The sequence below is a fragment of the Marmota marmota genome, unplaced genomic scaffold (assembly GCF_001458135.2).
Source record: "Marmota marmota marmota unplaced genomic scaffold, marMar, whole genome shotgun sequence".
Classification (NCBI taxonomy): Eukaryota; Metazoa; Chordata; class Mammalia; order Rodentia; family Sciuridae; genus Marmota; species Marmota marmota.
The window spans coordinates 38,973,408-38,991,966 of NW_025999842.1; the positions used below are offsets into that span (position 1 = coordinate 38,973,408).

Genomic DNA, 18,559 nt, shown 5'->3' on the forward strand with positions numbered 1-18,559 from the left:
TTTGTATCTATACATTATAAAAGTAGTGTGTCACAAAACATCAAACAGTTTTCTGTAATCTGCTTTACGTTGGGGGTGCAGGAAAACAGAAATGAGAAAAACCAAGCAGGTTTTCCTAAACTATTATTCCACAGATAATTCCAGGGGTTATCTATATTAGCTCATTTGCTGATAAGTAAAGTATTATAATCAATGACATATAGGATGGTGAATCCAAGGAATTGAGAGAGATGAATCATTAAAGATATGTAGTACTGTTTAAGCCAGGAAAGTGAACAAAATATATTAAGAAAAGTTTTTAAACAAAGAATAAAATTGTTCAAAAAGATAATTAGAATGTGATTTTTTGTTACTCATTTAAAAAGAGAATATAGTTTCAGATTTGTATTTTCTTTCTAATCACAGCTGCTCTTGAAAGAGACTTTAATAAGCAAATATGCACTTATAACTGTTTAATTTTTTTCTATTCCAGTTCAGCTTATTACTTTTACTCTTGAGATCTGTATATTTCATTTAGTAACTTTCCCACAAATTCTTCACTGATCAATAAATCCTCTAGTGTCTGAAAATATACAACTTCAAAAAGCATTGCTCCTAATTAGATCAAAATGAATAAACTTTGATAAATAAAATTTATATCTAAATAATTAATCACACATACCTATTTAGTTATGTTAGTTTAGTTTTCATATTTTACAATTAGCAATAAAATGGCAAATAATATCAACAAAGCTATGATATGTATTTCTTAAGGCAGAATAATTAGTCCAAAAAGGGAACCATTAAAAAGGCACTTTAACATTAAGAAAAAGAATAATATGGCTAATCAGGAGTCATTTTTACATGAATCTATTTATATGCAGTTTCAAATTGATAGATATATCAAAATGATAACATTTATATGAAAAAGTGTTCAATATCTCTAGCAATTAGAGAAATGTAAATCAAAACTACTCTAAGATTTCATCTCACTCCTGTCAGAAAAGCAATCAAGAATACAGGCAACTATAAATGTTGGCGAGGATGTGGTGAAAAAGGTACACTCATACCTTGTTGGTGGGACTGAAAATTGGTGCAACCACTATGGAAAGCAGTATGGAGATTCCTCAGAAAACTGAGAACGGAACCACCATTTGACCTAGCTATCCCATTCCTTGATTTATACCCAAAGGACTTAAAATCAGCATACTATAGTGACATAGCCACATCAATGTTTATAGCAGCTCAATTCACAACAGCCAGACTATGGAACCAACCTAGATGTCCCTCAATAGATGAATGGATAAAGAAAATGTGGTATATATACTCAATGGAATATTACTCGGGTTTAAAGAAGAGTGAAAATTATGGCAATTGTCAGTAAATGGTTGGAATTGGAGAATATCATGCTAAGTGAAATAAGCCAATTCCACAAAACCAAAGGCTGAATGCTTTCTCTAGTATGCAGATGCTAATTCACAATATGGTGGTGGTGGAGGGCACTAGGGAAGAATAGCATTACCTTAGATTAGGTAGAGGGAAGTGATGGGAGGAGAGGAAAAGGGATGTGGGGATAGGAAAGATAGTAAAATGAAACAGACATTATTACTGTATGTATATATGTGACTGCATGACCAATATGATTCTGTAACATGTACACTCAAAAAATTGAGAAATTATATCCCATCTATGTATGATACATTAAAGTGCATAAATGCATTCTATTGTCATGTATAACTAATTAAAACAAATTTAAAAATTAAAAAAAATCATCAAATTAATAGAATATTTTTCTTTTAATCACAAAATTGACATAGCAGGGTCTGAGCAATTATAAATTTGGCCAACAGTCTTTGGTGATCCATTTTCAAGTTAAAGAATATATGTTAAGGACTCATAAATAATTGAAGGTATTAGACAATATACATTGTATAAGTCAAAACTAGAATAGCAAAAAAGTAAGTCTTAGGAACATATTGCTCCCAGCTTAGATTTTTAGGAGAACTGAAAGAATGAATTATTGCATTTCTAGTAAACATTTAAGTAACTTCTTTCAACTAGAATTAACATTTTTTTAACATAAAGTGCCTAGAAGTGTCCTGGCTAAAATTACCCAAGAAAAATCATTCTTTTTCATGACATGCAACTCCATGCTATATTTAAATTTCTTATGGACATCAGGAGATTTAAAACAAGGAAAATAATCTCATAGAAGTAAATGTAATAAATGATACCAGGGATTTTTGAAAGAACATATACTATCCAGAAGAACTATTGTCTAATTAAAAGATTTCTAGTAGAAACTAAGGGAATAAAAACACAACTTACTATTAAGAAATCTATCAACATGCCACATATTAAATGAGTCCAATAAGCTCAAGATTGAAATAATCTTAATTGTAAACAAAATTGATACAATTCAACTTTCAAACTTGACTGAAGGAAAGAACAAAGTTTAATGCTTTACAAACCAAGACTGCTAGGATTCTTCAGAAGAATGATATAGAATAATTATCTTCCATAAATAGTTACTTCTTAATAGTGTAATGCTTGATGATTTCTCAATAATTTAGCCTAAAACATTAAGCAATTATTATTTTAAATTATTTTAGAAGAACTAGATAATTTGATAAAAATGAAACAGAAATAAAATACATTTTTATTCCACATTGGAGAAAAAAAGAAAATTAAGATATATACACATACTATAACTTAATAACAATGATTTTATTAATTATTAATAATAATCAGAGAGAAAATACAACTGAGATATATTCAAACTACACTAACTAGCAATATCTGAAATGAAAAATGAACCATCCTATACGGAACAAACTATAACTTTAGGAAAATACAAAATAAAGCAAATAAATGGAAAAACTTGCCGTGTTCCTGTATAGAAAGACTGACTATAGCAAGGACATAATTTTTTTTCAAAGTAATTTAAAATTTAACACTAGAAGTCTCAATCTCTTCTTGATTCAAATTCTAAATTTGGACTAGGCAAAATCATTTTAAAGTTTTTGTGAAGAAATCAATAAGGAGAAATAGAAATTAACTTTTTGTGAGACAGGTAGGAAATAAATGATAAGCTTATAATTTCTTAACATTGAAACTTCATATAAGGCTAATATACATAATTTAGGAATAATTTAGGAATTGATGAGATTTGGTTAGTGCATACTACTTTTAAAGAATATGTAAAATCAATAAGGAATACACTAAGAAAGGTGGATAATAATTATAAGAACATTCTACTAGTTAGCAAAACTGTGGGCATATAATCAATATGCTAATATTCAAAGAAATTTTTAAAAAGAAAAAAATTCACTATTCAATTAGTGATTAGTTTTTTAAAAGCCAAACACATAATCCTGAAAACTAGATACTCTCTGCATTTCTGTTAAGAATAAAATCTAAAGCAATTTGATCATTTGAGTCAAAAGCCTTAAAAGTGCTCATATCTTTTGATTGAGTATTCTTACCTTATAGAACTCTGACCTAAATTTTTCTCTCTCTTGTGGTGTTAGTGATCAAATCTATGGCCTCACACAAGTTAGGAAAATGCTCTGCCCCTGCCCTATAACCCCAGTCTTAATGTAAAGACTTAACTGAAAACAAACCATAAAAGGAGGGGTGGGGAGGAAGGGAGGGAGGGAGGGAAGGAGAGGGAGAGGAAAAGAGGGAGAGAGAGAGAGAAAGCTTTAAGCTCTAAAATATTAATTTAAGACTAACTACAACATAGTGGAAAAAACAATCAATACCTCTGCAACACAGGGAAAGAAAAAACAATCAACACTTCCCCAATGAACTACTGAACTACTAGCTAGCTACACACAGGAGGGAGCCCACATAGGTCATACCACACTGCATTAGCTCTAGAAAAAACATGAAACTTTCCCAGATCCCAAGTCAGGAACAAAGGCTGAAACACAGGTTAATCAGCTGGGCTTTCTTGTTAGATAAGACACAGTATCTCACACACCAGACACTCCATGTTGATAAGAATCCTTGACCTCTTCTACCTCAGTTAATCCTTATATAACTTTTATTATTGCTGTTAAGAAAGCATTATCTCCACTTTTAAAAAGACTTCATGTCATCAGACTTTCAGAAAGTCTATGCCCTGAAGCAGAAACTAAACTCAAAATCTGTGACTGCTAGGAATGTACTATAAAGCAAACCTATAATAAGCATGGGAAGGAAAATAGTTAAAGAGATTTAAATATATATTTTTGTTAAATGTATTTTCTACAATGGAATTTTCTTTAAAGACACTAATGTTTGAAGTTGAAGACATGTTTATAGATTACCTGTGATGGTGCAAAACCAGACATGTGAAAAGCTGAACACACCAGGGGTACCTCAGCCTTCAGTAACATTTCAACATAGTGAGTGCTGCAAAAATATATTGGATGGATGCCAGATTCTATGGTGTCAATAGGTAGATACTTCTGCATAAAAAGAGAAATTGAGAATATAAATAATTTAAGATAATCAAACATACACTTAAGTAAATCTTTTTCTTTTGCATGAATTGCTGCTTTCAAAATTTATGTGGTGATATAACAAGTTATTTCAGTGATTTTAATAGTGTGAGTTAAAAAGTCAGAATTTTAAACATTCAGAAAGAATAAATCTCAATAAAGGCAGGGTTATATACCTTTCTAAGATTCAGGAATAAAATTAAAACTTTGTAACTTTGGTAACTTCAATCCTTGTGGAAAAATGAGGATGGGTGCTGAAATAATAAGTGAACATATGTGGGAGTAAATTGTAATAAAATACATGCTTATAAGAAGTGTATTTTGGTATGTTTAAAACTTTTGGCTTTTGTCCAATGATTTTATACAAAAAAGTTGTAGTCAGCTCTTGGGATGTCCAATAGACGTACCCTTTTAGTAGTTGATAGTAATCCAAAGCTGGGCTTGAATTAATAATAACCCAAATTTGGAACTCTATAATAAGTTCACCTCTCAAACTGGGGAGAATGCAAAGTGTATCCAAAGTTCTTGGGTAAGCATTTTGAAAACAACTTTCATTTTATAATTATGTGTATACTTATATGTTACATATGCATATTAACATACACAGACACATTGTTAGAATGTGCATTTTTCATCAATATCTTCTTAAAGTTGGTTATTTTTTAATTTAGTTCTTAGATATAATTCATCATTGTAAACAATCAATAATGTTTTATTTACTGTTTTTATAAATCCAACATCTACTCACAATAATAATTTAGCAAAGAGTATTAAACTTGAAGATATAATTTGGTGTCAAAAAAATCTACCCACACAACAAATTAAATGAATAAAAAGTTGGATACTCAAATTCGATTTGAAGACTTTACATAAGAGAATGTCAAAAAGATATTTTATTTTCTTACAATTACTGGACAACTCGTGCTTATAAATAGTTTTTGATAAATGAAATCTAACATTTTAAATTAAAACAAATCAAATTCATAAGTTATATAATAGTTAAAAGTAAGGAGGGTTTTTTTTCTCCCTAACTTTATTGGTAAGGTGCTTTTAGGATTTGGTTGGAATTATATACTAAAGTTTCTGAAGTCACCAAGTTGACTTATTAGTGGTTTTCCTATTCTGTCATTTATCATCATAAATCATGATGAATTATTTTATATTTCATAAATATATATTTGTAGAAATATATGCTGTATATAGAAAAGTTAAATATTCTTAGGATAGATTCTCTAGGATATACCACACATGTAAAAAATGAATAAATAAATAAATAGCACATTCAATTGACATATTAATACAGAAGTCTAGGACAAAGGTAAACTTTCTTGAGTAGTTAAAAAAATATGGACTGAGTAAAAATATCAGTTGATTTAGTCTTGAAATCCACAATGTGTTTTGCTAATGACTATTTGTAGAATGAATAAATCTAATAAAATACAAAAGCAAAAATCAATTACATCTTTATAAATTTTCAATGTGCACTTAAATAATTTTCTGAATGCATATATAATAATAGTACAAAATTTTATACATAGAAAATTATTCTTATACAGTATCTTTTCTATGTTGCAATGGAAATAACTTCAGAGTAGATCTATTAGGAGACAGAAAACAGACATTAATTACATTCTCAAAGAAAACAAGCCATTATATGTAATGGATTCCCAAAGATAAGGCAAGAGTTCTTCTATCCTTATAAGTTGTTCTCAGAAGAAATTATGTCACATTTTGATAACCAACACAGCTCCTAACATCAAACCTTGCATAGAGCAGCTGAATTCAGTATCAACTGAATGACAAGTAAAGACACTAATATCTGCAAAAATCAGAGAACTCACTTATAATAAAAAATTTATTAGTTGGCCTATTAATTACCATCTCAATTTATAATAAATGGTGTTCATAAAATCAGATAAAAAATGACAGCTCTAAGTCACATAAATATAACCTGGAATTTTCTGAGTCATTAAATTATAAATTACTTAACTATAATTTCAAAATTTTATGTATTTTGTTTGTTCACAATATCCTGAATGGTAACTTTTATTATTCAGAATACAGGACTAAACATAGCACCAACAGGAAACAGCATTTTATATATCATGTAAATAAAATAAAATAATAATATAAAATACTAAAATAAAATCTCAAAAACTTATCAGTAAAACATTAGCTTAGAAGATACTAGAAAGTAAAATAATATGAAGCAAAGAGTTAATAAAACAAGGAGTTTAGTGATTAATAATGAAAGACATATACTTAAAAATGAAACACAAAAATTAATTTTTAATTCCAGTATATCTAGTTCTAATAAGTCACGTTTTCCTGACATATTAAGAAATATCTACTTCCCTATGTTGCTATGGAAGTTAAATAAAAAGATCCTATCAGAGCTAAAATTCTTCAATCCAACACACACTGATCCAATCCAGTCATCCATCCTTGGGAATCTAAGGGCAGAGGATGGGTCATTCTTTATAAACACAATAAATTGGCTAATTGTAGTTAATTCATAATCACGTGAAGGATAAATAGAAAAGTTTGAATATTTTTCCAAAACTTCGGTCCAGTAATTCTAGAAAATATAAATCTTTGTCCTCTTCTCTAGAAAAATATAATTTTCAAATATGAATAAGATTTAAAGTTACATATAAGAAAGGGTTTTTGGAATTATTTAGATTAGACAGAAATATGTATATGTAGAGATATATATATATATATATATATATATATATATATATATATGTAATAAAAAAATAAATATTTTCATTTAACTCCACATAGCCCTTAGCTTATTAACCTTGGCTGCCAAGTGATTTCCTTGTTCACAAACATGTCATGGAAAAGATTAGGGAAGCCTTAGTTTAGCTGATGTAGTAGGCAGCATCCCCCAGGTGAACATCATCACAATATTAAATATATAAATGAAATAAACAGAAGCAGTAGTAAATTAACTAAGGAAAAGACTTTACAGTAATCTGAGTTCTCATAAGAATAGTAAATTCTTTCAAAACATACTACAATACTTCAATAAAAACTCAGTATGGATTTCCAAAATGTACATAAAATGGTTCTTTACCTCTATAAAGTATTTGTAATATCTACATAATAAATTATTTTCTCAAACTGTAATTTAACTATCATGAGCCTTTAAATAAAAATATCCATTCAATACTTTTCTGGTATCTAGAATATGAGTAATATAATTTATTAAACAATAAGTTTATAATAACTAAACATTATTTGATTTAAACATATATTTTATTATCTTTTTTCTATTCCATGAAAGTGCATCTATTATCATTGCTTTCATTCATTTACCATTAGATAAAACATCAAATATTTGAGAACATGTCAAATCTTTATCTTCAATCAGTCAAAAGCATTCAAATAGGAAAATGAATATAAATTATGAGAGCTCTTTACAAATAAAACATTCCAGTACTTTAAAATATGATGTTTCTTAAAATATCAAACTGTCCTTTAAAAATAGGGCAGCTCTTAGTGAAAGAGCTCGGGAACAGAGGCACATGACTATAATTCTAACTACTATGGAGGCTGAGGCAAGAAGATGGCAAGTTGGCAACCAGCCTGGGCAACTTAGCAAGACTCTGTCTCAAAATAAAAAAATTAAAAAGGGCTGAGAATGTAGCTCAGTACAACACTTGCCTAGCATGCTTGAGACTCTGGGTTCAATTCTCAGTACCACAAAGCATAAACAAACAAAACAATACAAATGAAAATTAAAGTCTTACAGAAATATGTAGTCTTGGCAACCAAAGGAAAGCAGAGGTCAGAAGCTTGGAGAACTGCTGAAGAAATTGTAATGTTTTCTCTTTATCCCCCAACATTATCATGAACAGAGAAGATACAAACCAATCATGGCCAGCATAATTGCCTTGCAGGCAGACTAGAGAACATAGTTAAGGAACTATTGCAATATCTCACAAGATGAAATTTATGACGACATAAATATTCATTTCCTGGGTCTCTATCAGGAAAGAGATGCCAATGATACTCAGTACTCATTTATAAGCTATTTAAATAAAATTAATTTATTAATCACTTGCATAATCACTATTTCAATATATCATCTGCTTGGAGGTAAAATAAATGGCTTTGTGAAAATTCACTTGTTCTTCTTGAAGAGTATCACCCTTGGGGTGGGGACATAGTTTAGTTGGTTGAGTGCTTGCCTATCATGCACAAAACCCTGGGTTCAATCCCCAGCAACACACACACACACACACACACACACACACACACACAAAGAGTATCATCCTGTCTGTAGTTATCCACGCAATGACTAGCATAACCAAATAGAATATCCTATTAAAATGTAATCTATAGATTTCTATAATTCAGTAATGCAAATAGTTTGTATATTTTTTTCTTCAAGTCAAACTCCATTTCTGAACAATCACAAATTCAAATGAAGCAATAAATGGATATAGTTACAAAAAAGCAGCAACCTTTCTTATTCTGTATCTAAGAAACCTATTTTTTAAAATGTTTTTAAATGACTCTGAAAATGCATCATAATGACTATTCAGTTTAAGATTCAATGACTATCCCTGAATATAATGATTACGATTCAGTTTTATAAAATGTATGTTTCAAATACAGATATATCATACAGATATATCATATGAGTCACTAGTATAGCTTAAAGAATTATTTTACCATAAATGTATTAAGGTAGTCCATCAAATAACACAAAAAGTATATGAAGAAAGTTCAACTATTGTGAAATCACTAGAAAAGGATATGAAGAGAAGATTTTACAGGAGCTTGCTGCTGTTTCAGGAATCTCTCACAGTGCTTTAAAACCAAGGCAAGATCATTTTCTGCACCATCTTTTAATAAGTTGAGGAACTTACCATACCTACATTAAAAACCCATAAAAGTATAAAATTAAAAAAATATCAGACTCTGTGTTGTACATTTATTTTTTGATATCCATCTAAGTATATTCCCTTTGAGATTTCAAGGGGTTAAGATTTCAAAATTCTACTTTTAGCCTAAAAATACTACACAACACTTAAGACTAGCTCTCATATATGTTCCTGATACTTATGATATACTTGAAAAAAGCAGTATAAACTTGGTAATACTGATAACTTTATAGGAAGATGAAACTGTAATAAGAACATAAAGTGATGATTCCCTGTCGATGAGAAGTAGAATACAGACATTTTTTTTCTTGAATTTAATCTAAGACAAGAAATACTGACAGGTTAGTTTTATAGAATGTTAAATCTACAAATAAATCTGAAGGTCACTTTGTCCAATGGCCCCAAATGGAGGTGTACTTCTACCAGGGATCACTTTGGACATTTATAGGGGTATTTTTTAATTGAAAACTGAGAGAGGTTTAACTAGTCTTCAGTGAGCAAGTTCCAAGAGGTTAGATCTGCAACAGTTATGCATTACAAGTTGTCCATGTCCTAGGATTTGTAAGAATATAAAAGCTGTCTATAATTATCTGAAACTAATACTGTTTTATATAAACACCTCTATTTTAAATACACATTAATTTAACTGTGTTAACCAAGGAAAAATAGTACAAGTGCTTTGTGTGAAAACTTAATATGACTTGCTTATCACTATGGGCAGTCTCTTTGCTAATGGCAACACTTTTTATGGTTTTAGACACCAAAACATAATCAGTCTGTATTTGTTACCACCACTGTCTCAATGATTCTATGTGTGGATGCTGGCTATATCTTATATAGCAGTGTAATAAAACAAGCATTATAATTCCCTTTCCATTTATATCCTACAAATAAGATAGAGTTAAAATAATGTGACTAGTTTGCTTATATTATCTACAGATTCCATTTCAGAATAGAAATACAGCACTAAAAAATATTTATAAAACAAGTGGGCACAGAGTCACATAACAATCAAGAGTGTTACATGCCCTATGTTTTACAGTTGAATGAACTAGAATTAATGCCATCATTTTCATCAAACTGTGAATTTAGAAAACACTCAGCCTAGTTAATAGCTCTCACATACGCCTTGTATTTGATTTTGAAGATGACCCTATAATTAAAATGGGATTGTTAAAATCATCATTTAATAAGCAATAAAAGGAGGTATCAGTGACTCAGTCGCTAAAACCAAGTTCATGATCTAGCATGCCATTTCTCTTGAAAATTACAATTTGAACACTAAAACTACAATTTTGGTTATTCATTTTAACTTCGCTATCCTGAAGGTACTTTTGTACTCATCACCATAGCTTTACAATTACAACTAATCATATTTTAGAAAATGGTATGATTATGCTACTAATGTGCTGGTTTTTACAATGCTATTTTTTTGGAAAAGCTGATAGTCATAGAGGCTTAAACACACTGTAATTAGCCTCTGGAATTAAAATGTACTGTAACTGACTTACAGGAAGAGGTAATTTAATCATGTGCCAATAGCCTCAAAGATAAAGTTATTATTTCCTGGATAACTCCACACTTGAAGTATACGAAATAGCTGGTTGTTAAATATCATTAAACACATATCAGGCAGATGAATTCTAGGGATGCACAAGGAAGATATTTTCCTATATACCTGACAGTCATTGTAATACCAAGCTGCTGCACAGATGAAAGACTTTCATTCTTCACATTTGCATCAGTAGCTAAAAACAATAGAAAACTGAGTTATAAAAATGTATAAAATTATGCATAATAATATTTTAATTGAAAATTGATGAAAGCAATATTTTTACATATTTTAATATGAATTTTGAAAACACTGATGAATTTGTTCTTTTAAGCGCTGCTATCTTTACAAAGGAATCATCATGAAACGTTTTAACATAATTTTTCTCCTATAAAAAAAAACATTTAGGGGGGCTGGGGTTGTGCCTTGGCAGTAGAGCGCTCGCCTAGTGGGTTCAGTCCTTAGCACACATAAAAATAAATAAATAAAAACAAAGGTATTATGTACAACTAAAAGAAATAAATATTAAAAAAAAATTTAGGAGCATATTAAATATAAAATGACTAATAGTTTTAAAACTATCTATTTCACTTGGCTATAAACAAAAGGGCCAAACAAAAAAGCCATTAACCTAAAGATGATGTAGAAATATTATCTTTTCATTGTACAATACATATGTAAGATTTTGAACGATAAATATAAGCATTGTGTCTCATTCCCTCCTAATACTCGAATTTAAATCTTTCAGTAACCAGTGTTTCACTATGGGCAGTCTAGGCACCAAAACACAATCAGTCTGTATTTGTTACCACCATTTTCTCAATGATTCTATGTGTAAAATGACAATGTATGAGGGTGAAGTGGCTTCTTCGGGCAGGCCAAATTTTCTTTTTGGAGTAGTTGTGATCAACTACCAAAAGTGAAAAAGGATTGTGTCATACGGGGGACATCGAGAGGCCAAAAGTTTGGACTGGTTCTTGAAACCATTGGTGCCGAAGTTAACAGTGAACATTCAAAAGCATCACTAAATAGTATCCAGTATTTAACTGAAACAATTAAGGGAAACATTGAGTATCAGTTTTCTACAAGATGCCAAATTTTGTGAAACTGGTGATCAGTTTCCTTCATTACTTACACATTGATATATCTCATACAACCAACAGAATCTATTTCGATTGTACATTTATTCCTTTAAATAAATTCTTTCTGATACAGTGAGTATGGAACACCATACAAGAATCTATGGGGGATAAAAGACAAATCATACATACTTTCCATGTAGTGTCATAGACAAACTGTATATAGAAATAAATATAATAAGGGCAATTTAGATATTCTTATTTTTCCTTTAACTATTTTGAAATAGTTATAGTTGTAGACAATATTGAAAAGAAACATACAGGAAGGTCTCATGCACCCTTTACCCATACTCCCCCACCAATACTAACACCTTACATAACACTAAGGTACAGTATCAGTATTAGGAACCAGTTGTTATGATTTAGATGTGGAGTCCCCCCAAAACTCACAATGAGACAATGCAAGAAGGTTCAGAGGAGAAATGATTAGGTTGTAAGATTCTTAACCCAATCAGCAATTTAATACCCTGATAGAAATTAAACTGAGTGGTAACTGAAGTGGTGGGGTGTGGCTGGAGGAGGTGGGAACTGGGGCATGGCTTTGGGTATATATTTGTATCTGGTAAGTGGACTCTCTCTCTGCTTCCTGATCACCATGATGTGAGCTGCTTCCTTCTGCCACCCTCTCCTACCATGATGTTCAGCCTCACCTTGAGCCCTGAGGAAGGGAGCCAACTTTCTGTGGACTAAGAGCTCTGAATCTGTGATCCCTCAAATAAACTTCCCTCCTCTACAGTTGTGCTGGTTGGATGATTTAGTCACAGCAACAAAAAAGCTGACTAAAACAGTGACAGTGGTATAATTCACAGAGTTTATTCATACTTTTAGAGTTACACATTCACTTGTGTATGTGTGTGCGCATGACTGTATACTTTTAAGTAAATTTATTATACTTGTATCTTTGTGTGACCATCACCACAAACAAGATATAGAACTGTACCATCACTCGAAGGCTCCTTTGTGCTACTCCTTAATGGCCGTACCTCCTTCTCCCTACCATAACCCCTGACAAATGATGATATCTAAAGATATTGAATATTTTTTCACATATTTGTTGGTCATTTGTACTTGTTTAACAAAGATGTTTTAAAACCCTAAGTGGTAGAGGAATGACACAGATAAAGTGTTATGTGAACATTAAGATATTATTTCCAGCTTATTAGAAGTAAGGTATTTGAGTTAAACCTAAAAATATAGATAGACTGCTTTTATAGGAACCACTCACAGTTCCAGGGAAACCAGACTGGTAGGTGAATTTTTTTTTTTTTTTTACACAAAAATAAAACAAATAAAAATAAGCTCAAAAACTTCAACTAAAAAAAGGTGTCCAATTAATTATATGATAAACTACATCTGAGTTTTATTTAGACTGGAATGCAATCTTAGCAGTACTGTCACATTTTGTCTATATGACAGGAGTTGGGCTATTTACATAACTTAGAATATCTTGTTATTTTTATTTTTCACTGTGCTAACAACAGATGAACCTACTTTTCTAAGGGAGGATACCAGTTCTGCCCTTATCCTAGTAAAAGATCCTAATCCTATAGCAACAGAGTAAAGCATGAAGGGCTATTTAATGTCTTCTAAAAATGTTTCTAACTGGAGTGAGCATGGAAAATTTTCTCCATATTAATTATGGCCTATGAGGTTCCCTAGAACTCCAGAAGAAAGCAATTAATCATTCATATAGGGAGAGAAAAGAAAGAAGATTGCTAAATTTGGCTTTATTCCATTTATATGAATCAATTATTCTGCTTCTTTTCCTGCATTGTTTAAAAAAGAAAACAAAAACAAAAAAAGGCTGCTCTGAGTTTCCATTCCTTGGTGTCAAATATATATATATATATATATATGTATGTATATGTATATCATATACTATTCTTATTCTCAGAGTGATTTGGTCATTTTTCAAAATTATTAATCATTATTCATATATTAACCATAATCTCAAATTTTTCAGTCTTAACACAATAGCATTTTAAAACTTTAGCCATAAATTAAACACAGTTTCATCAATACCACTACAATGTAATAAGATTTAAGTTCATGTGGGTAGTGAACAAGGAGTTCTTTTAGTTTTCACACCTGAATCTGCTCCTGGTAATTCTGTATATTAGGCCATATCAAACTTTAGCTTTCCAGGTTTAACTAATGTAAAATTTTAGTGCTCTATTATTGGTGACACTGGTTGATTTTTGCAAAAATTTAATAGTTTTAAGAATAAAACTTGTGACTAAATGTTCTTACAGCCGTGGAATAGACATCCTATCAACTACCATAATATGATACAGTGAGAACAATGTGATTTCTATAGGGTATTTCCAGAACATGTTTAATGGATTAGATAATAATATTAGAAGTCTAGTACATATAAAACTATGTTATTAAGCATAAGAAATAAAACCTCTCTCTCTCTCTCTCTCTGTCCCCTGGGTGAAGGAGGGTGCCAAAAAAGGGATTCCCAGTGTCAAGTGTTCTGTGGATCACAGTGGCATGCATCAGAGGACACTGACTTCCACATTAGTGAAGAATGGAGTAAAGTTAAGGAACAAGAGATGTTTCCCAAAGGGACTGTGCCACTGAAACTTACCTAAGGATCAGGTTCTAACACTTTTTTCAGGGTAATCTAGTTGTGAGGCCTGAGATAAGTTCTTTCACTTTTCTAGAGTTGTATAACTAAATTCCAAGTATTATTCCACTTCAAAGTTTATGATTTTATCTTTAGAAGAAAAGCAGCTCTGTACATTCAAATAGATCATAATTCTTAATTATAACTGTGCATCAAAATGTCCTGAGGAATGTTTTAAAGGTAAAAATAAACATACTGTACTCTAGATTACTGAATCAGATTGCAAAGGGTGAAAATCCTGTCATTTGTATTTTTAAAGGCCTCTATAGCTGTATTTTGTGCACTGAAGTTGAGATCCACACTTAGAAGAACAAGAGTGAAATTTAGATACAGTTACAACTGGACAGTGATACCCAACTAGATAAATTTAACTTTAACAAAAATTCCAGCTACATTCTGAAAAAATGGCTGTGTGCGTGTGTGTGTGTGTGTGTGTGTGTATGTGTGTGTGTATGTTCTGGGGACTGAATACAGGGCCTCGAGCATGCTAAGCACACACACATTTATCCCATTTTGCAAGTTCTCTCTGTATTGTTTATGTACATAGGCCATAAATGTTTAACATTAACAAATAAAGATAAGCTCATAAATAACTTTACATCTATTTGTTAAACCTCATAGGCCATAAATGTTTAACATTCTATTAGTGAGCTTCAACTCCAGCCTTCAAAAGGGCTTCTAAATGAAGAAATAAATCTAAATGAAGAAATAAAGTTAAAGGATACCAAAACATATTTTAAAAATATCCATATTTTAAAAATCACTAGTGATAAACAGATGTAAATAACTTTAGTATGAATAAAATGCTACAGAAATGGAAAAAATAAAGTTTCCTAAATTAGAAAAAAAGGAAAATAAATAAAGACTTAAAGGTACATATTAAAGGAGATACTTCAAGTTTTAAATTGTGTTCAATATACATTATGATAACTTATCAACCACTATTGGATTACAAAAGTTCAGTGAAAGAAATTTATTATATATAAACTGGATGAAATGCAATGTATAAAGGAGGAGTTAACATCTTCAGAAGTAAAACGAAACTTAAAATGAGTAAGTAAAAGTCAATGATAAAATATGGATATTTTCTAAAGATTCTGACAAATACCTATGTTTGGCAACCAATAATTTACTGATGTATGTACAATAGTGTGTGGGATACACAATAGGTATTTAATAGACACTGAGTAGATGAATGAACAAATATCCCATGAAGCAACAAAAGAAACTATACTTTCATTATGAAATTAGAAGAAAGGTAGATGAAAAAACAAAAATATTTCCTGAAGTAACAAATAGAAGAAATAACTCCCGCTCCCTGGAGTCATTTTGAAAAGCATACACTGTTAAGAAAGAGTTAATCAAACAATGACACCTATAGCATCATACCACACTTACTTAACAATGCTTGATTCAACCTAAGATACCACTAACAGGTAAAAGATGGAAAAGAGATCCCTCTCCTTCACCCTGCACTAAAGTCAACTCAAAGTGGATCAAAGACCTAGGAATAAATCAGAAAATTTGCAACTGCTTCAAGAGGACACAGAGGTAACACTCCAACATATAGGCATAGGCAGCAACTTTCTCAATAGGAATGCTACAGCCCAGTAAATAATACCAATAATCAAAAATTGAGATGGTATTAAATTAAAAAGCTTCTGCATAGCAAAGAGAACAATACAAAGAGAGAACTTGCAAAATGAGATAAATCTTGGCCAACTACTCTTCAGACACAGGATTAATATCTAGAACGTGTAAAAAATAAAAAAAAAATAAAAAACCTCAACACAGATGCACACAAAAACAAAGAACCCATTCAATAAATCAGAAAATTAACTAAACAGACACTTCTTAAAAGAAGTACAAATGGCTGACAATACATGCAAAAATCTTCAACATATCTAGCCATCAGAGAAATACAAATCAAACTACACCAATATTTCACCTCATTATAATTAAAATGGCTATCATCAAGATTATAGCTTGTGAATATGAAGGAAACAAAGGAACTCACAAGCACTATTGGTGGAAATGTAAATTAGTACGACCACTATGCATATCAATATGAAGGTTCCTCAAAAATCTAGGAAGGGAACCACCATATGAACCAGCTATACCACTCCTCAATGTTTTTATCCAAATGAATTAAAATCATACTACAGAGATGCATTCATAGCCGTGCTAAGCAGCCTAAGCCATGGTAACCAGTCATGGATCCAGTCTAGGTGTCCATGAACAGATGAATGGCTAAACATTTGCAGGAAAATGGATGGAACTGGATAGTATATGTTAAGCAATATGAGCCAGACTCAGAAAGTCAAAGGTCCTATGTTTTCTGTCATATGTATATGTAGAATATAGAGGAAAAAATATGAAAAGAAAAAAGGGATCTTACAAAAATCAAAGAAAGACCAGAGGAAAGAGATCAGGGAGAGGGAAGAGGGACTGAAACTGATCAAATTATGTGTATATGCAAATATGCCACAATGAAACCCACTATTCCATATAGTTTAATATGCACCAATAAAAAGACACCACTAATATAAAATCATAATTTTTGAAATAACCTACCATAATTAATGGTAAGTATAATAGTCTCAGAATAAAATAAGTGAACAAAATTTACTAGATATGGACTGCAATTGCTCACTCTGGTAATGCATTCTACTCTATTTTGGGTTTGCAAAGCTAGCACACAGAGCACTGGTAGAAGAAATTAAATGTATTCTGCCTGGCACTTGGCTAATGGTGTGGAAAAAAATAAATTTTCAGAAGAGTAAAGAATTTCTCCACTGGAGGACAAATCCGTGGTTGGAGAAGCAGTTACTGCTTGGCTGCTTACTGATTCTCCTGAAGCCCTGCGCTATCTGTCATAAAGTCAGAGAACTCTCACTGCCCAAAGAAAATTCAGTACATTTCCTCCTTTCTCCTTCCTTCCCCAAAGGCAGTCTGCAGGTTCTGTTGCTTCTTTCTTAATATGTAGTTTTACTCATCCATTTTATTCAATTTTCAGTGCCATAAAATTCAATACCTTGTGACCAAGCTACCATAAGCATCTAAGCCTCCTAACTGGTAGAGTCAGTGTTATTTGGAAAAAGTATTACACTTTCCACATCTCGATTATGCAATTACCCTTGCCTGGAAGACTTTTCTGTTTCTTTCAGTTCTAATGTCCCCAAAAGCAGTTCAAGTACCATTCTTACTGCTCAGTTCTTGCTTCCTCCTCTCATATTCCATGATGGCACCAGTCAACACTGAGGACCCTTTCCTCTCAACACATGCAGCACTTACAACAAAATCACTCACTGATAATAAACAATCAAATAACATATTCATAAGCACTACCACATTGCTAGACACAAAGTTGCCAGCTGAAAATGTCAGTTCCTCTGCTGTTGGGAGCTGTGAATTAATCACTGCTTTAAACTAAGTAACCCTAGACCACTGAGTTGCCTGTCCTGGGAATCTTTTGGTGCAATGGTGCTGAGAGAAAAGCTCAATTGCAGATGACTCTTGTTGGTAAACAGAATTCCATGCTTGTCATGGAATTCACTAGTTCAAAAGCCTTGAATTCAAATCTCAGCTGCCCAGAGGTAGAAGAGATTGGCATAAATTAATAAGCCCCAACTAAGCTGTTTTGCTTACAACTTCCTTCTGTTTACCTCAAAAAGCCTTTTAAAAAATTATTTTTAAAAAATGACAGCATAATGCATTACAATTCTTATTATACATATATACCACAATTTTTCATATCTCTGTATATATGTATATATATACACATATACATATATATATGTATATGTATGTATGATATATATATATATATATATATATATATATATATATATATATATATATATATATATATA

At 31.2% G+C, this 18,559-nt stretch overlaps 1 protein-coding gene across 1 annotated transcript in view; it reads right to left on the bottom strand.

Annotated features, from left to right (window-relative positions):
- Tbc1d32 (TBC1 domain family member 32) overlaps positions 1-18,559 on the bottom strand; it is a 185,562-nt gene that overhangs the window by 12,070 nt on the left and 154,933 nt on the right. Inside the window, exons 27-30 of the mRNA XM_048800402.1 lie at positions 11,043-11,112; positions 9,239-9,354; positions 8,225-8,379; positions 4,293-4,433 (exon numbers count right to left, since the gene is read on the bottom strand). Of these exons, the coding sequence (XP_048656359.1) occupies positions 4,293-4,433; positions 8,225-8,379; positions 9,239-9,354; positions 11,043-11,112 (482 nt within the window). The remainder of the gene's footprint in view (positions 1-4,292; positions 4,434-8,224; positions 8,380-9,238; positions 9,355-11,042; positions 11,113-18,559) is intronic.